This window comes from Rhamphochromis longiceps, linkage group LG3 (genome assembly GCF_057381845.1).
Source record: "Rhamphochromis longiceps isolate RC_006_pf linkage group LG3, R_longiceps_female_GT1.1, whole genome shotgun sequence".
NCBI lineage: Eukaryota > Metazoa > Chordata > Actinopteri > Cichliformes > Cichlidae > Rhamphochromis > Rhamphochromis longiceps.
The window spans coordinates 23,821,242-23,847,143 of record NC_140559.1 but is presented as its reverse complement, the minus strand read 5'-3'; the positions used below and the strand labels follow the sequence as shown (position 1 = coordinate 23,847,143).

At 41.2% G+C, this 25,902-nt stretch overlaps 3 protein-coding genes across 6 annotated transcripts in view; all 3 read right to left on the bottom strand.

Annotated features, from left to right (window-relative positions):
- The window catches only part of LOC146673524 (uncharacterized), a 272,508-nt gene that overhangs the window by 7,845 nt on the left and 238,761 nt on the right, over positions 1-25,902 (bottom strand). The window contains exons 1-4 of one of the 4 annotated variants that reach the window (XM_085402050.1): positions 2,788-3,063; positions 1,232-1,634; positions 906-1,086; positions 656-819 (exon numbers count right to left, since the gene is read on the bottom strand). In XM_085402050.1, coding sequence (XP_085258176.1) covers positions 656-819; positions 906-989 — 248 coding nt within the window. In that variant the 5' untranslated portion in view covers positions 990-1,086; positions 1,232-1,634; positions 2,788-3,063. Of the gene's footprint in view, positions 1-655; positions 820-905; positions 1,635-2,787; positions 3,066-25,902 lie in introns of those variants that run through there. The other 3 variants (XR_014910450.1, XM_085402049.1, XM_085402051.1) reach the window with 3 other exon arrangements.
- On the bottom strand, positions 6,559-7,854 carry LOC146673536 (uncharacterized). Its single transcript, XM_085402070.1, has 3 exons — positions 7,551-7,854; positions 7,297-7,464; positions 6,559-6,823 (listed from the first exon to the last, which is right to left on the bottom strand). The coding sequence occupies exons 1-3, from the start codon at positions 7,756-7,758 to the stop codon at positions 6,810-6,812; spliced, it is 390 nt and encodes a 129-aa protein (XP_085258196.1). The 5' UTR covers positions 7,759-7,854; the 3' UTR covers positions 6,559-6,809.
- On the bottom strand, positions 15,314-24,060 carry LOC146673535 (high affinity immunoglobulin epsilon receptor subunit alpha-like). The gene is made up of 6 exons (XM_085402086.1): positions 23,204-24,060; positions 22,572-22,607; positions 22,142-22,402; positions 21,817-22,062; positions 21,581-21,730; positions 15,314-16,119 (listed from the first exon to the last, which is right to left on the bottom strand). The coding sequence occupies exons 1-6, from the start codon at positions 23,232-23,234 to the stop codon at positions 15,965-15,967; spliced, it is 879 nt and encodes a 292-aa protein (XP_085258212.1). The 5' UTR covers positions 23,235-24,060; the 3' UTR covers positions 15,314-15,964.

Here is a 25,902-nt window from a genome sequence, read left to right as displayed (position 1 = left end):
CCTCTGACCCCAAATGTTTGTTTTTTTCTCCACATGTGTGTGAAATATAGATTCAAACATTGTGAAACTGCTACATGTCTCACAGCACTGAGCTGCTGCGATGTGATTGGCTCATTAAATACTTGCATTAACAACCAATGCAAAATGTGTAATAAAGTGGTCAATCAGGACATACTGTGATCAGAATAGTTACTCTTCATAAATGTGCATTTATCTTTGCTTTGAATATTCCTTAAAACTGATAAAGGTACTAACATAAACACTCAAACATGCTGTGCCCTTAAACAGGGGAAATAGTGAGGAGAAGTGAAAGAATGGCACGAACACGCAGCTCTCACTCGTCTGTATTGAGTGAAGGAGAAGACGTGCGAATCCACCTACTGGAGCCCCGAGGCATTACCAATGGATTGACGCACAATCAACCCAGGCAAAACTTTCACTACTTATCTCCCTCTACCTTCCCACTGCATAATCTATAGAGCACAACAGTCAAAACAACAAATAAAGCAATAATAAAAGCATGACATGAAATATAAGGAACAGAGATGTGCAACTCAAAAACTAATCAAATTTATGATCCACCACAAACATATTGAATAGAAACTCTGCTCATTGAAAGAAGCCTGAAAGAAAAACCTAGGAGTGTGAGTCTCACCTTTGAGTTTCCTTTGAATGTTTCATTCCAGCAAAAGAACCAGTAACTCCAGTACAACTACAACACAGGCTGATTGAGCTGTCAGCAACACAGGGAGACGAGATGAACAGCAGAAGATGTAGGTGGAGGTGTGGATGTAGGTGGAGGTGTGGTGGTGTCTTCCCCTAAAATAAAGCAAACACAGTCATTAAGTTGTCGTCACATTGTGAATGTTGAAAGCTGCAGAAACACAGACAGGTGAGTGTGTCACCTGTGACAGTGATCCAGCTGGATGGAGACTCTCCATGACCGCTGATGTCACACTTGTAGAGGCCTTCATCAGACCTGGAAACATGCTGGATGGTCATGTGACCTGTAGGCTGCTTCCTGATGAGGGAGCCATCTTTATAGAAAGCAGCCGGGAGCCTGACATCTTGTTCGTGTCTACATCACTTCAGGGCCGTGCAGAGAGGTTTAAAGGGGCGGGTGCTCAAAGTTAAAAAGGGGCACATTGAACCAGGCTGAATAACAACAACACACATTCATCAAGAATCTAATATGAGCAACAAGGCAAAGCAAACATCGCCAATGTTTTACCTGATGGGTACATGGTAAATGGCCTGCATTTGTATAGCGCTTTTCTAGTCCTTAAGGACCCCAAAGCGCTTTACACTACATTCAGTCATTCACCCACAGGCAATAGCAAGCTACATTGTAGCCACAGCCACCCTGGGGCGCACTGACAGAGGCGAGGCTGCCGGACACTGGCGCCACCGGGCCCTCTGACCACCACCAGTAGGCAAACATGGGGTTAGTATCTTGCCCAAGGATATTTGGCATGCAGCCAGGAGGCAGCCTGGGATCGAACCACCGACCTTCTGATTAGTGGCTGACCTGCTCTGCCACCTGAGCTACAGCCACAGTACAATGTTGCTGTTGAGGGGTTTCTGCTGCTCCTGCTGCTGATAGTGCTGGAGGGCAGGGCTGTGTTGATCTGAGACTGTAGACATTAGGAGAGATGGTAGCTGATTAAACAAGTGTCATGAGATAATAACAAAATGCAAAGATTGGTGACAGAGCTTGGAACCATAAGGCAATAAAAAACTGTGAGAAATAATTTAGGCTCTGCCTGTGAATCACTCTTTGCTTCTCTTCTTCCTTCCATCCCATCATTTCATATATCACTCTCCACTTGCTGTCGATCTGAGAACAAGGCACAACTTGCTATTGCAATAAACTATAATTTAATTATCCACACCTAACAACTCCAGCACTTAATCTAAATGATGACAGAAAAATGTTATAGCACTGCCTTTAGTAGCCTCACACAGCTCCTGCTGTTTCCTCCTCATGTGCTTACCAGGCATGTCTGGACAATGTTATATCATGAGTAATATTTTTTTTAAAAATCCATCTAAATAAAACACACACATGCACACACAGTGACATTTTAGACCTTCTTCAGAATACTGTATATACTATGGGCATCATGGTGCTGATCCAGAATCCTTACATTATTATTTATTACTAGAGCTACAATAATAAAGCAATGAGGAGGGGGGAGTAATAAATATGAAATAATGTATTTATGATGATTCCATTTGTTTCACTATCCACTCTGTGCAGGGGCAAAGCTTATTACATTTTTAAACTGTAGAGATACAATAATTTTACTGCTGTAAAATCCAAATTTTGTCTTATTTAAAATATAAATCTAATATAATCTGCTTCTTAATGTATGTTCTTTAAAATACAGCGTGTGTTTTTTAAAATATTATTATAATGCATAATTATGTGGACATGCATATTAGATCGTTTTTTAGTGAAATATAATCCCTCCAGAAAGGCAGGAAAAGCTCTGTAACTTACTTTAAAACTAAATATGTTCTAAATACTTTAAAACTAAATATGTTCCCTAAAACGGTGACAGAGCTACAGACCCATGACAGCCTTACACAGGTAGCCAGCAGCTGTGACCAGCACTACTTGTGCAGTTAATAAAAGGACAGGTAATGTTTGTCGCGCTGTTGCACACACAGCACGCTCGTTTGTTTCAGTTCGTCAGTTGCAACAAGACAACTTACCAACGTGTACGTAATAAGCTGATACTCCTGTGTGCTACACACTACAGTTTACGCTGTACACCTACTTACTGGTTGTGTCGCATCAGTCTGTGTCTCTGAGTTAACTTGTGTTTCTCCTACAGCTCCGGACCGCAACAAATGCGCGTGCTCTTTGTGAGCTCGTTCCCGGCTCGTAACCAGCGCGTTCTGCCGTCAAGGGCGATCATTGGTTAAATGTGATCATGTGACTGATGCAAGCCAGATCCTTTTATTTAGCAAAACTGTGATTAATAGTTAAATATTATTGTTGAGGGGCACAGACAGGACTCCGCACGCACACACACATTAAAATAATAATAATAATATTTTTTTTTTTTTAAAAAGTTGCCTCAACAAAAGGGCACTTTGGGCACCCATCAGGAAAGGGGCGGGTGCTCAAGCCCCTCTAGCCCCCCCCCCCCCCCCCCCCCCCTGCACGTGCCTGCATCACTTATTAGCAAACTGTAAACATTCAACATTTAAAACAAAGAAATTTACTGCTTACAGATTAGACGTAGTAGAGATGCTTCCTCCATCGAAGAATAAAGAAAAAGCAGCAACACTTTTTGTAGCTCAGACAAGCAGCAATAGGAGGCTTCTGCAGCTACAACCTTATGGACGGAGGGGAGGCTTATGTTACAGCTAGAGAAGTCAGGTCACCAATGACCGCAACATGCTCAGACAGCAGCTGCTACTTATACATGACCACCTAATGTGATTGGCCAGTAATTAGCAGTGAAATATTAAATAAATTATTCATTCTCTTAGAGTCAGAAATGTATGTACATTTATCTAACCCTCGGTGTCTCCACCTTGTGTGGGGGACACAGATGAGGTCGTAACATCGTTATATCGTTACGTAAAGCATCACAATTAAAAAGTATGCAGAAAATGACATTTATGGTCAGTGATAATATTTATGTAAACCACATTTTAACAATAGGGATATAAGTATTTTATTAAAAGTTAGTTTGTACTAACTATGTGATCTAAAAGTACCAGATGCTTTCATGATCTTTCAGTGTTGGAGGGCTTGTTGTTGCCATTGAGTGTCAGTAGATGGCAGCACCAGGCTGCGGTTTAATCTTGATCATCAGATCATCAGAGGGACATAGCTGATCTGTGTGTGTGTTTAAACACAATACAAGTAAACTCCCACCGACAAACACCTTTATGTTTCCACACACCATACCAGCGGTCACTTTTAGTCTTGCTACATGTGCTACAAGGAAAATCTGCTGCAGGGCTGACATCTAACTGAATTTTAAATCCATGGAGGGTTTCTTTCTATTTCTCTTTTGTAAAACCTCCTCAAAGCCAAAAAGGTTTCATCTCCTAGTCCACTGCTCAGGCCTCACACATGCGCATTAGTTTAAAGCAATAGTGAGCACTTTAACATACACAGATGTGGCTCTGATCTGTCATCAGTTTTCTTGGAAACACTTTTACCAGTATAAGTAAATCCATTATATTGTACATAAAGGTGGGCCAAGCATGTGTCCAATGTGTGATAATCAAAGAAAAACCTTTAAGTGTGTAGAAAGAAGAGTTTCATTTCATCATGATAATCATTTTATTTCACAATGAAATAGAAGGACAGCTGTGCATGTACATGACTCCTGTAAGTGAGCATTTGTTATGGTAGCATAAACCGATTAAACAGTTTTCTTTACTGAAGGAATATTTCAAAACTGAGATTTGTGGCCTCCTCCTCTAAACTAGAGAAACTTGTGCGTGCATTTGTGTTCAAAGATTACTGTCCTGTTTTATAGGCTTCAATAAATAATCTCTTTCACACCTGCTAATGCAGAAAAAAATAGCTAAATAGATGGAAAATTTATGAAAAGTGTTATAACATAACATAAAACCTGCAGATACAGTCTGTTTTTTGTTTGTTTTTAAGACAGTTTAATCACAAGATATTAAAAGAATATCAATTAGCTGTAGAGCACAGAGACGTCTGCTCACACACCCCTATTTGGAAAAAAAAAGGTCATCCTGAACCATGATGGAGACAAAGAAGAGCAGCTGTACATTTTATAGTTGCCTCTTCTTGTTTCTCTTTGATGTTGATTTCTCCATGAGTGACATCTTCTGTTCTCACTGCTGAGTCGACTGCAGCTGCATCACTCTCTGCATAAGAAAACACATAAAGCGAGCATCAGTGCAGGCAGTACAGTCCTATAGATACTGCTGCTGTTACATTAACGATGACATAAAAATCATTCAGATTAATTATGCGCCAATATTTTGTGCAGGATTCAAATGCGACATGATGGAAAACTGATCAGATCCAGCAGCAAACATCAGCACACTACTGCAGGTAAAAATCATTACAACTAATAAATGTCTTGTTTATGTTTCTTAAATTTATGCGCTTTTTAAATGATAAAAACGTGTTATTGTCGTTATTATTTATTTAGTATTTTCTTAAAAGGTCATGCTATGAACAGTAAACACAGCCAAACATCAGAAAACAGAAAAATGTAAAAAGTAGTAAAAGTCAGTGGCACCAAAGAATAGAAAGGAGAGAAACAACTAAACCTGTCCTGTGGGTTTCTTTTAAACCACCATATCCTAGATTTAAGCACAACATGTCATTTTTCCCCCCCACTATCAGTTTTATTTTCACAGCGCCAAATTATAACAGCTGTTGCCTTGAGGTTCTTTCTGTTAGCTGGTGCTAAATAAGCTAAATTAGCGTTTTTAGCTTAGCTTGCCCTGGATTCAGCTTTAAAAAATATGATCGACTGTTTCCAGTAGAGTTCCATCATCTTGTCATCTTTTACCCTCTCAGAGCACCGTGTGTTTGAGTGTCCAGACCAATGCATTTTAGATTTATTCATGTCTTACACATCATCCCAACTCTTTGGGTAACTGAACAACTTTAACTAAAGTGAATAGTTAGTCTAATTCATTACTGTGCCCTGTTTGAAATTAAATGTTTAGCACACAAGGAACAACAACTCACCATTAACAGACTTCTACAAACACAGAGCAACCAGCATGTGATCTACAGTATGATTGTAGGCTTTGACTAAGCTTTTAAAATATGTATCACTAAAATGATCTATACATTCTCTTAACCACTGATCAGGAAGCAGGAGGGCTGGAGCTTCTCCCTGCTGGGATAGTATGAAAGGCGGGCTGCACATCAGACAGGTTTCCAGTACATCACAGGGCTAAGAAAGACAACTTAGCAATCTTACACGCCTACATCTAATTTGAAATCACTAGTTAACACCTATCATGTCTAGACTGTGGGAGGAAGAACTCGACACTGTGAACTGTTTTAAGCCGCACCACGTTTTAGTTTGTAACCATGAAAACAGGTCTGTGATGGTTACTGCCACTCAGAAGAACAACCAGAATGCTTTGCAGTTTGTTACTTCCTAATGCAGGCCTTCATCTCCTCCTGAGCCAAAAGAAAAATAACTATCAGAACATTTGATATCTGCACATTAAAGCCCATGACCTTTGTTCTCATTTTGTCTGAATGTCTATATTTAATAGTACAAAAGACACAAATTATATGTGTTACGACCCGACTCGAAATGACCGTAACAAGAGCGGAGTGTCCCGCGACTTCCCACGCCCAAACAGACACAGCCACAGCATCGGACTTTTAACAACAATTTATTCACAACAATGACACTCACAGTAGTGGAAGTGTATGATTTCAGGGTGAGCTAAGGCCAACACAACAAACAAAACTCAACCTAGGCTTCGGTTCCCCTCTGACCTGTTCAGGGAAAAGAAAACAAAGAAATGACACAAATAACACAGTCTGACCTCCCTGGTCTAAGAACACAGGAGAAAAGAAGGCTTCCCAAAATAATCGGCAGCTCACCCCTACTTGCTCCGCACTTCACACACATGTCTGACTTTAACTAAGTAGCTATGGCTGCGGATGCGGATGTGGATGCGGCTGCGGCTGCGGCTGCTCCGTCTGGACCTGAGGCAAGTGCATGGGAAGTCTGCCAAACCCCACACCGCAGCGCTTCAGTCGTCCGTTTATAGTTCACGTCCACAGCAGGAACCAGTTACATCAGGCCGTTCCTTAGGTCCACCAATCACAGCCGAGCCCCTGCACAGGTGAATTTGCATACACACATTAAGAAACAAACAAACCAACAACACATACACGTAACAATATGTTTGATACCTTAAATTACGATTTGATTTAAAGAGCACCTTATGGGCAGTATATGACATGGTGGTTAGCACTGTTGCCTTACAGTAAGAAGGCCCTATATTCAAATTCACCTTTTGTGTGGAATTAGCATGTTCTCTTTCTTTTATACTCTCCAGGTCCCTCTTCAAAAACAAGCATTAATAGAGTTAGTCTAACTGATGATTAACTGTGAATGGTTATCTGTCTCTGTGGCCTGTCCAGAATGTACCTCACCTACCTGGGACAGCCTCCAGGATATTTATAATAAAGAAAACTCCACAGAGCTGCTTTTAACCAAGCTTCAGCTTTCCTTTGGATATTGTTTAAAATTGAAAAACATACTAACGTAAAACATTCATGGAACACATAAAGAGTGAAAGTCTCACCTTTAAGTTTCCTGTCAACATGTCGTTCCACCAAAACAACCAGTAACATCACTAGTAACACAACACAGACTGTTCCAGCTGTCAGCAACACGGAGACAAGTGGAGAGGAACCAGCAGAAGAGGCAGGTGGAGGTGTGGATGTAGGTGGAGGTGTGGTGGTGTGTTTGTCTAAAATAAAGCAAACACAGTCATTAAGTTGTCGTCACATTGTGAATGTTGAAACCTGCAGAAACATAGACAGGTGAGTGTGTCACCTGTGACAGTGATCCAGCTGGATGGAGACTCTCCATGACCGCTGATGTTACACTTGTAGAGGCCTTCATCAGACCAGGAAACATGCTGGATGGTCATGTGACCTGTAGAGTCTTTCCCAGTGAAGACGCCATCTTTGAAGAAAATAGCTGGGAGGTTGGAGGGAGTGGTCTTTGTTTTACAGAGCAGAGTGACGTCATCTCCCTCCATCACAGGGAGGACAGGACTCTGCAGGATCACTGATCCACCTCAACACAGAGACAAACTACAGCATTTCATCCATTTACACACAGCTTCATCAACACTAACTCCACACACTCAGCTTACCAGTGACTGTCAGGTTAACCATGTTACTAATGGGACCCTCTCTGGACTCACACCAGTAAACTCCACTGTCCAGCGGGTCGATGTAGCTGATGTTACATGAAGAACCATCTGCTACTCCCCACTCCTCACACTCAGCTCTGGTGTCTCTGCTTGTGTTTCTCCTCAGAGTCCATCCAGCAGAGCTGTCGTCCTCCTCACAGCTCAGAGACACAAAGTCTCCTTCAAAGGCCTGAGACCTGCTGGGACTCCCAGTCAGACGAGCTGTGAGGGTTAAAATTAAATATTTAATTGTTTAGCAAAGTAATAATTATACTATTTTTTCTGTGGTTAGGGCTTCCACCTCAAAGATGTTAGATTAAGCCAAGAAACAAATATTTGAAATATTTAAAAGAAATCACTGACCTTGGTTTGTTGTCCAGTAAAGCATTGAAGCCATAACTAAAGATAAATGACACTTAGGTTAGTATTTAAAATAATAGAGAACTGAGGTTTATTTAGCTCATTTTCAAAAGCTAGAACTGGAAAAAAACAAGGCAGAGATGATAATAACTCTTTTTTGAAAGGAAATTTTAGCTTTATTCATAGATCTCTGGTCCACTCACATTATTGTGCAGTCACGGAAATGTGCTACATGTGTTACACGTCCTCTCTGAATACTCCACAGTCAAAAAATGCTTTTTTATTAATAGTTAGTCTGATTATAATTAGAAATGGGAAACATTGTAACTCTGAGCATGAAGTCATGTGTTCACTTTAAAGTTAAGCTGATATAATAACTAACTAAACTCTGTCAAGTTCACTGGTTCACAGGGTAAAATTTCCCCTTTAACCTGCTGTTCAGTCCATTCAGCCTTTTTTCTTCTCCTCCATTATTGTTTATTAACAGAACGGACAGTAAAAATTCAACATTTAAAAGAAAGATATTCTTCACTTACAGAGCAGAAATAGTAGAGACGCGTCATCCATTGTCCTCTTGACTGATGTGGCCTGTTTTCTCTTTTTGTCACAGAGCAAACCCCGCCCTCCTCCCCATATGCTTTTTTTTTTTGTCTATATGTAAGATGTGTGTAACAAGTATATTAAACTAGAAAATCAAAAATGTTGTTGAACAGAAAATAATAAAACAGCAGAATCTCCAATGTTTAGAATGTTTTTGCTTTTTGAAAAACATCGACTCATTTTGAATTTGAATCACTGCACAAACTGAGAACTGTGGAGACCAAGTGACAGTTTTTCCCACATATATATCTTTAGTTGCTCAAAACATACGAGCCTCCTTTTTAGAAACTGGTCTGTGCCCATAATCATGTTTGCAGTCTGCATTCATGCTGTTTTACACCAGTTTTGACCCCACCATCTAAATGCTGAAGCATTAGACTAGACTATGTTTTTACAATCTTCTCTGATGTTGGTGAGCCTGTGTGAATTGTGACCTCAGTTTCCTGTTCTTAGCCGTTATTACGTCCTTTGTGCTGTGCATACTGTGCTCTTCTGCATACCTTGGCTGTAATGAGTGGCTATTTATGTTCCCTTACTATTAGCTTGAAGCAGTCTGACCTCTCTCATCATCACTTTTCAGACAATTCTCTGTAAACCGTAGAGATGGTTTTGTGGAGAAATTCCAGTAAGTTTCTGAAATACTCGGACCAGCCGGTCATTCTGATGTTCACTTGGGACCAAGCATGGAAATATCTGTACTTCTAATGCTGGTGTGCGCTTTAATAGCATGTTCATTTGAGTGTTCATTTCTTTATATATGTTTGCGTGCCTACCTCTGAGTGTCTCAGCCTTTTGTGGGGACAGAAATGAGCTGTTGTGAGTTGCAGGTGAAGCTATATTAGCCATGGCTGTGGTTTGAGACTGATATGAATATAAATGTGAGAGTAACAGATACCACACGGTGGCTCATCAGTGTGAACCGGGGGCACAAAAAGTACCAGTATATTTAAAGGGTTAACATTAAAAGTTAAAGATGTATATCATTTAATGTGACATTATAGGGAAAAATAACTGATGTTTGTGTAAAAGAAAATATTTGGCCTAATATCATTTTTGTTCACTAAACAGGTGGATACATGCCACAACATTAGAACAACCGACAAGTACAGTTAATGACATTAAGAGCACTCCCCCAGCAGGACAGTTTACCCCATTACACCAGAAAACACTCACTACACAGGCTCCAATCTTCTATGGCCTCATTACTGCAATGCTCTAACACTACATAAAAAAAGATTAACAATAATTGCATTAAAACACATCTTATTGTTTGAGATAATTATAATTTCAAATATATATATATTTTTTAAATATAAAAACCTGTTTTGCACTGTGTGATCTGAAAGTGCTGTATGCTGTGAACTGAATGCTGGCAGCACAGCACATACATAGGAGGAAGTGTGCAGGAATATACTCTGGAAAAAAAGAAAAACATCCTGCAAAAGTAAACCAAGCCTTTCCCAAGGCAAAGAAATGGGATATTCTTCAATGACCAAGTCAGTCAGTTGATCTCAGCCCAAAAGAGCCACTTTTCAGTTTCAGTTTTTTTCAGTTTTCAGTTTTATTTGTCATATGCAAGTTAGCACAGGGTCAACATTGCAATGAAATGTGTTTGACGAGCAGCAGTCACTCAGCAGCATAGTACAGTAGGAGAAAATATAATAAAATAAAATAAAATAATAAAAAAATAGAAAAATAGTAAGGAGCAAAATATTAGAGAGACATGGTAAAAAAGAAAAGATGACTAAATATATATGTATCTACAAATATAAATATATGTACACCAGTGATTAAATGAGAAAATCTTGAAAAGAAATATGACGGGAGGGCAGATGGGATATTGCACAGGAATGAGCAGCACTTTTCAGTTAGTCGATACAAAACTGAAGACAGAGAAAGTCACAAAGAGCAAATCAACACAGTAAATGCCTGACAAAGTTTGTCAAGGATGGAAACAGCATCTGGTGATGTGCATGGGTGATAGACTTCAGGTACTCATTGTTCAGGACTTTAGGACTTCAGGCCAAGTAAAACCTGTGCTTCTATTTAAAACAATGTAACTTTGTCTAATTACCTTTGAGCCTCTTAAAATGGGGGATTGCTCATAAAAATTGCTCCAATTCATAACCAATGAATGCCATGCGGCTGTTAAACCATTAAATTAAAGCTGGAAGTTTGCACGTCAGTCACATTTTGATTGTATTGTCAAATATGTTGTGGTGGTGTACAGAGGCAAAGCTGAACTCTCCTCTAAATTATGTCCATAACTATAACACCCACTGCTGCTGATAACACACAACTCTGTTACTGTGACAACTTTATTTAATAAAGTGCATTAAATAAGAAACACAACACATAAAGTATCAGAACATAGTTCATGAAATTTCATTACAATAAAAACTAGTTACAAATTGACAAAATACATTCAGATAATTCAGAGACACCCTTTCCTCAGATTAATGAAGACAATGTCTACACTACAGTCACAGACCTTACAAGAGAACAATGAACTGATAACTGATAATGAAGAAAGAAAAGTTTTTACGGCACAATGTTTGTCGAAGGCTGTGTGGAGGTGAGATAAAGACCCAAAGTGCAGGCACAGGCTGACATGTGAGTGAGCTTTTATTGAAGGAGAGTCAGTGTTGGGAAGGTTACTTTTAAAATGTATTCCACTACAGATTACAGATTACATGCCCCAAAATGTATTTTGTAACGTATTCTGAATACTTTGGATTACTTAATATATTATCATGCTTTTTACAACTACATGAATGTACTATTGCTGTGTGATTTATTACTTTTACTGAAGGCTACTCATGATACCAACACCAACTAGATGTTTAAATCTTAATATAAAATGAGTAACAGTAGGGTGGACATTAGGTAAAGCTGCACTTGTTGCAGTGATCTTGTATAGAAAACTATTTGGCGCGTATATAAAACAGGTCCGCGGCTCTGAACCGTAGTAAAGGGACCTCTGGCTAATACGTTGGGCTCGTAGCCAAAAACTAGCTTTACTTTGTTGTGTGGGTCAACTTTTCTAGCGAGAGACAGAGAGAGGCGTTGAAAGGCTGCTCCAACGGGACTTATTGTTTTCGGAGGAAAACACGAACACGGTGTACAGTCGAGTCTTAATAGCTTACTTACAACTGGGCTCGTCAGGCACTCTCTTTGGCTGCAGTGGTTATTATTATATTTACATGCTCCGGTTTTTGCTCGGTGACAACTTGTACTTTTTGGCTCTCCTTTTTCTCCCTCCTCGCACTCACAGACACATAACGGGTATGTCAGCACGGACTACACTGCCTATGAGGCTACATTCTTTAGGGCTATGCTTGTAACACTCTGCCTGTTGCCTTCATCCATCCATCCATTCACTTCTGCTTATCATTTTCAAGGTCGCGGGGGGTGCTGGAGCCTATCCTAGCTGTCATAGGGCGAGAGACAGGGTACACACTGGACAGGTCGCCGGTCTGTCCCATGAAACCCATGAATAACCAATGATCAGGACATAGAACTTAAACATAAAACACTGGAAAACACCCAGGACCATGACAGTTCGTGAGCTGGTAAAACACAGTTTCACGTCAGGTGTAGTTCCTACAGATTTTAAACATGCTGTAATCAAACCCATAGTTAAAAAACCTGCTCTTGATCCTACAATTCTTGCAAATTGCAGGCCTATCTCCAAACTACCTTTTCTTTCCAAATTTCTTGAAAAGATGGTTCACAGCCAATTAACGACATTCCTGGAAAAACTTAAATGTTTTAGAGGTTCCAGTCCGTTTAAACAATTTCATAGCACTGAATCAGCCCTTTTAAAAGTTTTTAATTACATACTGACTCTGAGGACTGTGTTGTTCTTGTGTCTTTAGATTTGACAGATGTGTTTGATACAGTGCATCATGCCATTTCACTCACTTGTTTTGAGCAATGGGTGGGCATTAGGGGCACAGCACTGGCGTATAGAAGGGCGCAGATCAGTTTAATGCTGGGTTGTGCTGTAATAGTTATCCTCGGTCAGAAGGAGAAGCTGACATCCAGGGAGTAGATTGTAACAGGTGGAATTTATTTGCATTCAGATTGGTGGTACAAGGAGATATGGCATAGTGTAGGAGGATGTAGAGGGGTGATGCGGGGTGGTTTCTGCGATCAAGAACAGGAAAAGCATTGGAACATGAATACAGATTAAAGGGTAAGAGAGCTAGCCATGAATTTCTCTACAACAACTATGCTACGGTTGAGCATCAGTTTGACAGTGTATACATTTATTAAAGCACTACCTAAATTGAGCCACAAGATGGCACTCCAATACAAGGGACAAATATTCATATTGAGGCAGTTAGCAGTCAGCCCTCTAGTTAACGACTACGTAATACAATAATATTACAGCACACAAAGTTATGTGAATTGGTAAAGGGAACAAATAAAGCTGGAACAAGGCCAGAAACTATCAAATAACTGAGCCACCATAGCTATCATTAACTAGCACATATGCCAAAGGTAGATAAAACCAATGCGCACAAGTAATAGAGTAGAGCATCTTAAACATGGAATGTTAACTCACACACCATTCACAACAACCACGGGATGGGCTATTCGTTTTTCTTCCCAGCAGCTCTCTTCTCCTCTCTCATCAGCCCAGGAACAAGTCAGGCTATCTCAGGGGTCCCATGAATCCCACAGAGGCTGCTGGGTAATGTAGTTGATGCTTACACTGACTTTTCTACCACCGCATTGGTTCAGGTCCTACTTTGCCAGGCAAACTTTTTGTGTTAGTCTCTGTGACCATGTGTCGTCCTCCGCTCGTCTCTTGTGTGGTGCCCCACAGGGCTCAGTTCTCGGCCCCCCTTCTCTTTTCTTTGTATCTGCTCCCTCTTGGTTCTATACTGAGAAAACACTGCATTGCATTTCACTTCTGTGCTGGTGATTGTCAGATTTATGTCCCTCTAAAGAAAAAACACACAGCCTTTACTTCAGTGTCTTGATGACATTAAGGTTTGGATGTCTTTTAACTTTTTAAAATTCAGCGACAAAAAACCCCCAATGTGTATTTAGATTCCTTGGCCCAGTATAATAAACCAACTGTCACAAACCTGGGCGTCAAATGGACTGTGATCAGTGTCTTCACAGTCAGATTAAGATAGTGGTAAACTCAAGCTTCTTTCAGCTCAGGCAGCTGGCTAAAATAAAGCCAATTCTTTCACGGCAGCACTTCAAGACAGTTATCCCCGCCTTTGTTAGCACTCGGCTGGATTACTGTAATGCACTTCATTGGATTGGATAATACTTGTGTTTTAACAGTGGAGATATAAGTATTTTATTTATTTTTATAAATAATTTATTTATAAAAATGAGTATAAAAAGTATGTGGTCTGAAAGTACCAGATGCTTTCAGATTATCTTTCAGTGTTGGAGAGCTTGTTGGTGCAATTTAGTGTCAGTAGATGGCAGCAATGTCCCTGTAGAGGCTAAGCCTATGCTTGAAGCCACTGAGGTGGTCGTTAACGGGGGTGACGCGATGTCACTGGTATGGATGAATTAGGTAAAAAGTCCAATAACTCCAGCAGTACTTATCTTGTCCCTTTTGGTCTTTATTCCCATATCATCTTAACATAACAGCGCAACGGTCACAAACTGTTTGCCTTCTTACAATTAATGACACACCTGACGCCGATTATGTGCGTCTACCTTAAATACCTTTACATGAACAAAACAGAAAAAGGTGACCTCTAGCGACCACATAAGGTATTAACCCAAGAATGGCTTCTACAGTCCCTCTTGATCATCAGAGGAACATTGCTGATGTTTGTGTGTGTGTGTGTGTGTGTGTGTGTGTGTGTGTGTGTGTGTGTGTGTGTGTGTGTGTGTGTGTGTGTGTGTACACACAAGTAAACTCCCACCCACAAACACCTTAATGTGTCCACATGGCATACCCGTGGTCATTTTTGGTGTTGCTACATTTGTTACAAGAAAAATCCATGGAAGAGAAAGCGTAATGGGTACAGAAAAAAAAATCAAAAGCAACAAAACCAAGTTTCATCTCTGAGTCCACTGCCCAGGCCTCACACATGTGCTTATAGTTAAAGCCATACCAGCTACCATCCATTACTTTAGCATACACAGATGTGGTTCTGAGGAATCTGTCATCAGTTTTCTTGGAAACACTTTTACCAGTATAAGTAAATCCATCATATTGTACATAAAGGTGGGCCAAGCATGTGTCCCGTGTGTGATAAACAAAGAAAAACCTTTAAGTGTGTAGAAAGAAGAGTTTCATTTGATCATGATAATCATTTTATTTCACAGTGAAACAGAAGGACAGTTGTGCATGTACATGACTCCTGTTTATGATAGCATAAACCGATTAAACAGTTTTCTTCATTTAAGGAATATTTCTTAACCGAGAACTGTAGTCTCCTCATCCAAACTAGAGAAACTTGTGTCATCGTTCAAAGATTACTGACCTGTTTACTGGCTTTCACACCTCCAAGCAACCCAAAATGCTGCAGACAGACTCCTAACACGTTCCAGCAAGTGAGCTCACATTATTGCATTTATTGCAAGACTAAAGACTAGGATAAGGGGAAGGCCCACTCCAGCTCCTTTTAGCTGGCTCCTTAAAAAGTTAGAGAAACTGCTGTGAAATATAAGTGCCTATAAACATTTAACTGTTATTTGGTGGGGTGGGGTTTTGTGTATTGTGTATAGCCAGAGCCCACTGCCATATTTTTGAGTTCCCTTCAGGTAGTCTGGCTTCTTCCCCCAATCCAAAGACATACAGTTAGTGGGTTAAATGATGATTGTAAAAGGAGGGTGTAAATGCGAGTGCGAATGGTTTTCTGCCTCTCTGTTTTAGGCCTCGGGCCACCCACATGACCCTGAATTGCACAAATGGAATAAAAATGGATGGTAAGATGGATAATATATGAAACGTTTCAGATCACATAACATCTGCAGATACAGTTGTTTTTCTTTTTTCTTTTTTAACACAGTTTAACCACAAGATATAAAAAAAATCACAATCTTATGGTCCGTTTGGCCTCTCAGGGCCACCGTACAATCTCAATAAAATATAGAAGACTGCTCACACACCCCTATTAAAAGTCATCTTGAACCATGATGGAGACAAAGAAGAGCAGCTGTACATTTTTGCCTCTTCTTGCTTCTCTTTGATGTTGATTTCTCCATGAGTGACATCTTCTGTTCTCACTGCTGAGTCGACTGCAGCTGCATCACTCTCTGCACAAGAAAACACATAAAGCGAGCATCAGTGCAGGCAGTACAGTCCTATAGATACTGCTGCTGTTACATTAACGATGACATAAAAATCATTCAGATTAATCATGCTCCACCTTTTTGTGCAGGACTCAAATGGCAATAGATGCAAAACTGATGTCAAACTGCTGCATGTAAAAATCATTACAACTAATAAATGTCTTGTTTATGTTTCTTAAATTCATGTGCTATTTAAATCATAAAATATTGTTATTATGGTTATTATTTATTAAGTATTTTCTTAAAAGGTCAGACTATGAATAGTAAACACAGCCAAACATCAGGATAGAGAAAACGAAGTAAAAAATCAGTGGCATGAAAGAATAGAAAGGAGAGAAACAACTAAACCTGGTATAGATCCGAGGGTAGATTCCTAATCATTAAATTATCGATACTTAACAAAAAGCTATGTATTGTTGATATATATGGCCCAAATGTTAATGACACCTTATGTGGTTCTGGGGGTGCTCTGCCTCCGCGCTGGGGCTCTGGCTTGGGTCTGTGGGGGCTTGGTTACTGGTTGGTGTGTTGTCGGGGTTGTGGGTGTGTGCACGCGGGGCCAGCGTACAGGACCTCTGGTGTCCTGTACGCCAGAAATGGGGTCCTCTTTAACTGGCGGGGAAGTTGTCACATCCTTGCAGGAGCTCCAGCTGGTGGGGGAAAGCTATAGTAGAGGTGGAGAATGAACTCAACCTGGGTGTCTGTTGTCTCATGTAGTCTGGGAGATGATTGGATAACGGGGTGGGTGCAGTTTCCTCTGTGGTGGGGTTGGGGGGGCCGCCTCGGGCTCTGTGGGGCTTGGTGGTGCTGCTACTGTTTGCCCCGATCCGAATGGGTCTTAGACTCCATCTCTCTGGGAATACCTCCACAGGTTTGGGAAGTTATTTCCCCCCCACCACACTCCCTGCCGGTGGCTGATGCCCCTCAGCCATCAGTGCATTGGTAGTTCTCGGTGTCTGGGGCTTGGCGTTCAGGTATGTACCGCCTCACTTCTGGTGGCTGCTTGGTGGGGCCTGGTGCCCGTGGCTCAGTCGGGCCCTTTCCGGGGGGTGGGGGACCCTCAGACCCTGGGCATCTGGGCTCGGTTTGCTCTGGCACAGCAGGCGTAGCCGCTGCTGGCAGATCCTAGCCTTGTCACCACAGCCCCCTGTAACGACGAGCTCTCATTGTCACTTACTGGGTCTGTTGACCCAGCGTTTTAAGTTTTAGTTTATTTGGATGTTGATGTTTATTTTTAAGTTCTTAAGGCTAGCTAAGTTAATTTGTTCATTAGATTCCCCTTTTGTTTTCTACCCCTGTATTTAGGGTTCCCTCACCCTTTATGTGTTTCAGGCTGCGTGTCTTATGTTATCCAGTTCCTGTTGTCATGTCTGCTTTCCATTCTGATTCCTCTTTTATTGTGAAAGTCCTTATCCTATGTGCAGTGTGTCTAGTTTTGCTTCGCCCTGTTTCGTTAGGTCTGATTTGTCCCAGCTCTGTTCCCACCTGTTCCCCATCCCCTCATTATCCTCCTGTGTGCATTTAGTTTGTGTTTTCTCATTCAGTTTTTGTCAGGTCGTCTGTTGTTCCTTTTCATGTTTTCCTGTTGTCAGGATTTTCCACATTCAAGGTTTCGTTCTTTGATTTTTGTGTTCAGCATTCAATTTTGCCAGTTTATTTCTATGTAGTTTCTCCCCAGTGTGCATGTGCCTTTTTGTTTTTGTACCTTTTAATCAGCCATATTAAACAGCTCACCTTTTGTTAATATTCAAGGTTAGTCTCACGTTCTTTCGTGTTTTAAATAAATACTTAAATAACACAGTACGGTGGCACGGTGGTTAGCACTGTTACCGCACAGCAAGAAGGTCCTGAGTTCAATTCCACCATCAGGCCGGGGTCTTTCTGTGTGGAGTTTGCATGTTCTCCCTGTGATAGTGTGGGTTCTCTCCGGATACTCCGGCTTCCTCCCACCGTCCAAAGACATGCAGCTTGTGGGGATAGGTTGATTGATTAATCCAAATTGCCACTAGGAGTGAATGTGAGTGTGAATGGTTGTCTGTCCCTGTGTGTTGGCCCTGCGACAGACTGGCGACCTGTCCAGGGTGTACCCCGCCTTTCGCCCTATGACAGCTGGGATAGGCTCCAGCGCCCCCCGCGATCCTGAAAAGGATAAGCGGAAGCGAATGGATGGATGGACTTAAATAACAGTAAATACTTAGTATTTACTGCACACTGCAGTGTGAGACTGAAGTGCCCTAATAGGGTGATATGGTTAGGGATGGGTATCGAAAACCGGTTCTTGTTGAGAACCGGTTCCCACTGTTTCAATTCCTTGGAATCGTTTGCCATTTTTGCAAACGATTCCCTTATCGATTCCAGTCGCCCCGAATGACGTCACCACGTTGCGGAGCGTCATTTACCTGGCAGGAAACATGGCGCCTAAGCGGCTCAAACGCTCAAAAGTTTGATTATACTTTATAAGAACCGATGACAACAGGGCAACTTGCAAAGTAGATATTTCATTTAAGGGAGGAAACACTACGAATATGCAAAAGCATTTGCTCACAAAACACGCGATGACACGCGTTTTTAATTCCGCTCCGGACTCGTGACTCTCAACCCAGCAGCAGCGCTAACGTTTGCACGTCCTCTCCCGTTAATGCGGCAGGTAAATAATCAACTAACAGTGCATATTATGTTAGCGCAATCTGCCTTATTACAAGACCTGCCATTACTGTACATGTAGGTGACCATGATGAGAGAGACAGAGTCTGGCTGGCGCTCGCTGGCAGTTCTCGCTGCAGTCTACCGGTAGTGTCTCCTTTCAGGCCAGGATAGACGAATGTCACCGAGCAGTGTCTACGTTTGTGGTAAAAGGCTTGAACCCATTTGCCACAGCAGATGCCCTCGATTTTTGGTAAGTGAATGTGTTTAATTGTAGGCAGGGACATTACTGGATATTCTTGTGTAATTGCCACAGAACAATTGTTATACTTTGTTATTGCTACAGAAGAATGTTGCAGCTTTAAGGCAGGGATGACTCCTGGAGTTGCTTTCTCACTGCATATGCTTTATTTCACAATCAGATCGATTCGATAACAAAAACATACAGCAGCTCCTCTCCTACTCCTAGCCCTTCACTGCGGTGGAAAAAAGAACGACTTCAATCCCCTTCAAGGAACATACGTACAAAATAGTTTTCCTGATACACCAATGGGGCGTTCAATGCCATCTTGTAAATATGAGTACTCTGGCAGAGTAACAGTTCAAATGAAAAATACACCAGAGCAAACAAAAAAAGAAGTGTGGGGTACCTTTGAACCAATGAACAAAGTATAACAATTTATACTTTTTAACATAACCCGACCCCGTCAATATGTGATATGTCTCACAAGAATATTTATTTTATTATTTTACATTTACAATTTTTTTTTCCTGGGGACCCTGTGACACCCCATTGAAGAGCCGTAGGCTGGATCTCTCAAGATCTCACTGTTGGGTTTGTAAGGCCATGTTACTCCTAAATTTCTATCTTGTTCAAAGAGAAGATATAAAACAAAGCTCTGAGCTAATCGACCTTAGTGTTCTCCTTTTTAAAAAAAAAAAAAAGAATCGATAAGAGAATCGATAAAGAATCGAATCGTTAAACAGAATCGAAAATGGAATCGGAATCGTTAAAATCTTATCAATACCCATCCCTAGATATGGTACTACAAGGTCATTAAGATAAGATGGGGCCTGATTATTTAAGACCTTGTATGTGAGGAGCAGGATTTTGAATTCAATTCTGGATTTAACAGAAAGCCAAAACAGGAGAAATATGCTCTCTCTTTCTAGCCCCTGTCAGGACTCTTGCTGCAGCATTTTAGATTAACTGAAGGCTTTTCAGGGAGTTTTTAGGACATCCTGATAATAATGAATTACAGTCGTCCAGCCTGGAAGTAATAAATGCATGAACTAGTTTTTCAGCGTCACTCTGAGACAGGATATAATTTTAGAGATACCAGAACTAAAGTAGAGATTGTATACTGAGTATATACTTTCACAAGAGTACTTCTGTGAAACATGAAGATGGAGCTGAAACACAAGGCTGTATTTGAACTGACTGACCACAGACCTGCTTTCATGAAACCCCCGTAACCATAGAAAAATGCGGCAGGATGTCAGAGAAACTCAAAAAATCATTACATTTCCTCAAGTGAAGTCCACAGTTGAAGGATTTGTGACTAATAAAATTGTGCAGAACTGATTAATAATTTAATGTTTGCCTTAATTGTTTGCGTGTGTATGTGTGGCCTGCAGTAAAATTTGAGCAGCTTCTGAGTTTTCATCTGAAACAGGAAACTGGATGAGCACAGAGCTATTAGTTCTGAAAATACTGTTTGCACACAAGGAACAGGACTCACCGCTACAGACTTCTACAAACACAGAACAGCTACTGTGATCTATGGCATGATTGTAGACTTTAAATAAGCTTTTAAAAATATGTATCACTAAAATTATCCATACATTTTCTTAACAACTGTAGCGGGAGAACTGGAGCTTATCTCCACTGGGATAGTGTGAAAGGTGGGCTGCACACCACACAGGTTTCCAGTCTGTCACAGGACTAGGAAACACAACTTAACAATCTATCCAATTTGAAATCATTAGTTAACACCTATCATGTCTTTAGACTGTGGGAGGAAGAACTCACTCAGCACAGTGAACTGTTTAAACTGCACGTTAGTGTGAGGTGAAGAGTAAAGATAGTCTTCTTTGCAGTGGAAAGTTTTAAACCTTGTGGTCTGAAACCATGAAAGCAGGTCTGTGATGGTTATTGCCACTTAGAAGAACAACCAGAATGCTTTGCAGTCTGTTACTTCCTCATACAGACCTTTATTTTGTCTCATTGCTGTTTTGGGCCTCCTCTTGAGCCAGAAAACAATCAGAACATTTGATATTGGCACATTCAAGCCCAAGACCTTTGTTCTAATTTCTTCTGAATGCCTATATTGAATATGATAGAAGACATAAAATATATGTTTGATAGCTAAGATTACTTTTGTATTATTATTATTAGTTTAAATATAAAAAGTACCTTTTGGGCAGTATTTGACATGGTGGTTAGCACTGTTGTCTTGGAGCAAGAAGACCCTGTATTTGAATCTACTATCTGTCTGGAGTTTACATGTTCCCTCTGTTTTTGTGTGAGTGCTCCTCCAAAAACATGCACTTAATAGAGTTAGGTTAACTGATGATGTCGAGGATGTAGCCCACCTACCTGAGATACTCTCCAGACCCCCTGCTACTCTAACTGGACAAGTGAATGGATGGATATTAAATAATAAGGAAAACTCCACAGAGCTGCTTTTATCCAAGCTTCATCTTTCCTTTGAATATTGTTTAAAATTGAAAAACATACTAATGTGAGACGTTCATGCAACAAAAAGAGAATAAGTCTCACCTTTTAGTTTCCTGTCAACATGTCGTTCCACCAAAACAACCAGTAACATCACTACTAACACAACACAGACTGTTCCAGCTGTCAGCAACACGGGGACAAGTGGAGAGGAACCAGCAGAAGAGGCAGGTGGAGGTGTGGTGGTGTGTTTGTCTAAAACAAAGCAAACACAGTCATTAAGTTGTCGTCACATTGTGAATGTTGAAAGCTGCAGAAACACAGACAGGTGAGTGTGTCACCTGTGACAGTGATCCAGCTGGATGGAGACTCTCCATGACCGCTGATGTCACACTTGTAGAGGCCTTCATCAGACCTGGAAACATGCTGGATGGTCATGTGAGCTGTAGAGTCTTTCCCAGTGAAGACGCCATCTTTGAAGAAAATGGCTGTGAGGTTGGAGGGAGTGGTCTTTGTTTTACAGAGCAGAGTGACGTCATCTCCCTCCATCACAGGGAGGACAGGACTCTGCAGGATCACTGATCCACCTCAACACAGAGACAAACTACAGCATTTCATCCATTTACACACAGCTTCATCAACACTAACTCCACACACTCAGCTTACCAGTGACTGTCAGGTTAACCATGTTACTGATGGTACTCTGATTGGACTCACACCAGTAAACTCCAGTTTCCAATGAGTAGATGTGACTGATGTTACAGGAAGAACCATCTGCTACTCCCCACTCTTCACACTCAGCTCTGGTTTCTAAGCTTGTGTTTCTCCTCAGAGTCCATCCAGCAGAGCTGTCGTCCTCCTCACAGCTCAGAGACACAAAGTCTCCTTTAAAGAACTGAGAGCTGCTGGGACTCACAGTCAGACGAGCTGTGATGTTACAATTAAACATTTCATTGTTTTGCAAAGTAGTACTTCGACAAATTTTTTTAAATGAGAATTAAACTATTTTTTCTGTGGTTAGGGCTGCCACTCTAAACATGCCAGAATAAGAAGCCAACAAACAAATATTTGACATATTTAAAAGAAAATCACTGACCTTGGTTTGTTGTCCAGCAAAGCATTGAAGTCAGAACTAAAGATAAATGACACTTAGGTTGGTCTGGAAAATAATAAAGGGCTGTGGTTTATTTAGCTCATTTTCAGCCCCCGAAAAGTATAACAATCATTAAAAGGTGGAACTGGATGCAGCAAGTTTAGAAAAAAGCCAGAGATAATAATAACTCTGTTTTGAAAGTGAAAGGAAAAGTTTATCTCAGCTTTATTTATAGATCTATATAGATAGGTCCACTCACATTATTGTGCAGTCACGTAAATGTAAAAGGATTAAAGAATGTGTGTTTGAACTGCTGTAGAAAAAAAGACGTCTTCATAGTTTACACGTCCTCTCTGAATACTCCACAGTCAAAACATTTTTTATCAATAGTTAGTCTGATTATAATTAGAAATCAGAAACATTGTAACTCTGAGCATGAAGTCATGTGTCCTCTTTAAAGGTAAGTTCATATAATAACTAACTAAACTCTGTCAAGTTCACTGGTTAAAATGGTAAAATGTCCCCTTTAACATGCTGTTTTTAACAGCAGGTTTTTATCTTCTCCTCCATCATTGTTTATCTACAGAACAGAGAGTAAAAGTTCAACATTCAAAAGAGAGAATTTATCCACTCACAGAGCAGACATAGTAGAGATGCGTCATCCATTGTCCTCTTGACTGATGTGACCTGTTTTCTCTTCTTGTCATAGAGACACAGTAAACTCCGCCCCCTTCCCCCACATGTTTTTTTTTGCCTATATGAATGATGTGTGTAACAAGTAGATTAAAAAAGAAATTCAAAAATGTTGTTTAACAGAAAATAGTAACAATGTTTAGAATATTTTTGCTCTTTGAAAAACATCGACTCGTTTTGAATTTGAAGCACTGCACAAACTGAGAACTGTGGAGACTAAGTGACAGTTTTTCCCACATATATATCTTTAGATGCTCAAAATATACGAGCCTCCTTTTTAGAAACTGGTCTGTGCCCATAAACCATGTGTGCAGGCTGCTTTCATGTTGTTATACACCAGTTTTGACCCCACCATCTAAATGATGGAACATTAGACCAGACTATGTTGTTACAATCTTTTGCTCTCTGATGTTAGTGAGTCTGTGTGAATTGTGACCTCAGTTTCCTGTTCTTAGCCGTTGTTACGTCCTGTGTAGTGTGCATACCGTGCTCTTCTGCATACCTTAGTTGTAATGAGTAGCTATTTGTGTTGCTATCAACTTATCAACTTAAAGCAGTCTGACCTCTGACCTCTGACATCAACATGGCAGAGAGCTCTTTCTCTCCTTTTCAGACCATTCTCTGTAAACTGTACAGATGGTTTTGTGGGAAAATCCCAGTAAATCAGAAGTTTTTGAAATACTCAGACCAGCCCGTTTGGCATCAACAACAATATCTGACCAAATATCATTTTTGTTCAATAAACAAGTGGATACATGCAACATTACATGAATTGTTATAGATGTAACAACTGTATACAACAATGATAATAAAAAATAAACTGTACATTGTTACATTACAGCATTCCTTTGGATTGATGTGGATGTCACTCTGAGATGTAACACTGGCTGAATGTTGTTTCAGACCCAACATACTCATCCTGGATAGCAGCACTCCCCCAGCAGGACAGTTTACCCCATTACACCAGAAAACATCACTCATCGTGACACAGGCTCCAATATGCATGGGGCCTCATTACTGCAATACTCTAATACTACATTAAAAAACCCCAATGATTAGCGATAATTATATTGAAAAACACATTTTATTGTCCCCTCCACGAATCACTACCTTAACGTGGTGGAGGGGTTTGTGTGTCCCAGGGATCCCAGGGGCTATGTTTTCTGGGGGCTTTGCTCCCTGGTAGGGTCTCCCATGGCAAATTGGTCCTGGGTGAGGGACCAGACAAAGAGCGATTCAGAAGACCCTTATGAAAAGACCATCGAGGGAACAGTTCACCCTGCCCAGGATAGGGTTACCCGCCCTGGAGCCAGGCCCGGGGAGGGTGCCCGAGGGCAGGTGTCTGGTGGCCGGGTCTTAGTCCATGGGGCCTGGCCAGGCACAGCCGGAAAAAGGGACATGGGCCCATCTTCCTGAAGGCCCACCACCCGCAGGAGGCACCGCAGGGGTCGGGTGCAATGTGAGCCGGGCAGCAGCCAGGAGTGGCTCGGGGGGACTCAGAGTAGAGTCGCCACTCTTCCACATCGAAAGAAGCCAGTTGAGTTGAGGTGCTTCCTGGGTAAGGTTCTCCGGGCATGTCCCACCGGGAGGAGGCCCCAGGGCAGACCCAGGACACTGGAGAGATTATATCTCTCGGTTGGCCTGGGAACGCCTTGGTGTTCCCCCAGATAAGCTGGAGGAGGTGGCTGGGGAGAGGGACGCCTGGGCTTCTCTGCTTGGGCTGCTGCCCTCGCGACCCGGCCCTGGATAAAGTGGAAGAAAATGGATGGATGGACATTTTATTGTTTGATATGAGTAATTTAGTAATTTAAATTTAAATATGAAAAGCTGTTTTTTTCACTATGTGATCTGATTGCAAACACAGGATTGCTGGGCAGGACTCAAATGCAGGACGCGGAGCTGTGCAAGGAGAAAAGGGTTTATTTACAGCACCGGGTGAGATATGTTCATACAGTGAATGTGGCGAGTAGGTTCCAGGGATTTGGAGAAAATGTCCAGGGCAGACAGGCGGAGGTCCAGGAAGGTCTATACAAAGTAGATGGAGAACAACGATTAGGAAGTGAACCAGGCAACACAGGAAAGATACATCAGAAAGAGCCTGGGCTGCACTTTTTGAAGTAAGTACAACGATCCAGCCTGAAACAATCAGCAGAGATGTGCAGCAGGTGAGTGGAGTCCAGGATGGCACAGATACCCAGATGACGCCCTTGTGGTCATTCATTTACAGGTTACAGAGATTTCCATCCAGACAAAAAGCATCTTAACTTATAGCTGGGAGAGAGAAAGGGCAAGGAGGAGTTGTTTTGGGTGGGATAGTGAGATTACCAACAGCTTTTATACCTCCTACTCATCTCTGCAGATACTGATATGACACTTCTAGGGGATGATGATGATGATGATGGGCCATAGGATGGACATTCAGCAAAATATAGCCTTGCAACAACAACATAAAGACAACTGTAATGTCTGCGAGCATGGGGCAAAACAGAACCACAGGTCCTCACTGACTGGACAAGCACACACACTCATTTACATCATTTCTCAATAACTGTTTCCAGTTGGACCAGCTTCTACATATATCACACAGACACATGTTACAGCATGAGTGCATGTTTTTAACATATAAGTGTAATTTCTGGAT

Excerpts from the sequence above, each read along its gene's own strand:
- LOC146673536 (XM_085402070.1), bottom strand. The coding sequence starts at position 7,758 with ATGGAGGGAGATGACGTCACTCTGCTCTGTAAAACAAAGACCACTCCC. Across the intron at positions 7,465-7,550 it reads CAGCTGGATCACTGTCACAG|ACAAACACACCACCACACCT; the intron begins GTGACACACTCA and ends GCTTTATTTTAG.
- LOC146673535 (XM_085402086.1), bottom strand. The coding sequence starts at position 23,234 with ATGGATGACGCATCTCTACTATGTCTGCTCT. Across the intron at positions 22,608-23,203 it reads ATCTCTACTATGTCTGCTCT|TTCTGACTTCAATGCTTTGC; the intron begins GTGAGTGGATAA and ends ATTTATCTTTAG. Across the intron at positions 21,731-21,816 it reads CAGCTGGATCACTGTCACAG|ACAAACACACCACCACACCT; the intron begins GTGACACACTCA and ends GCTTTGTTTTAG.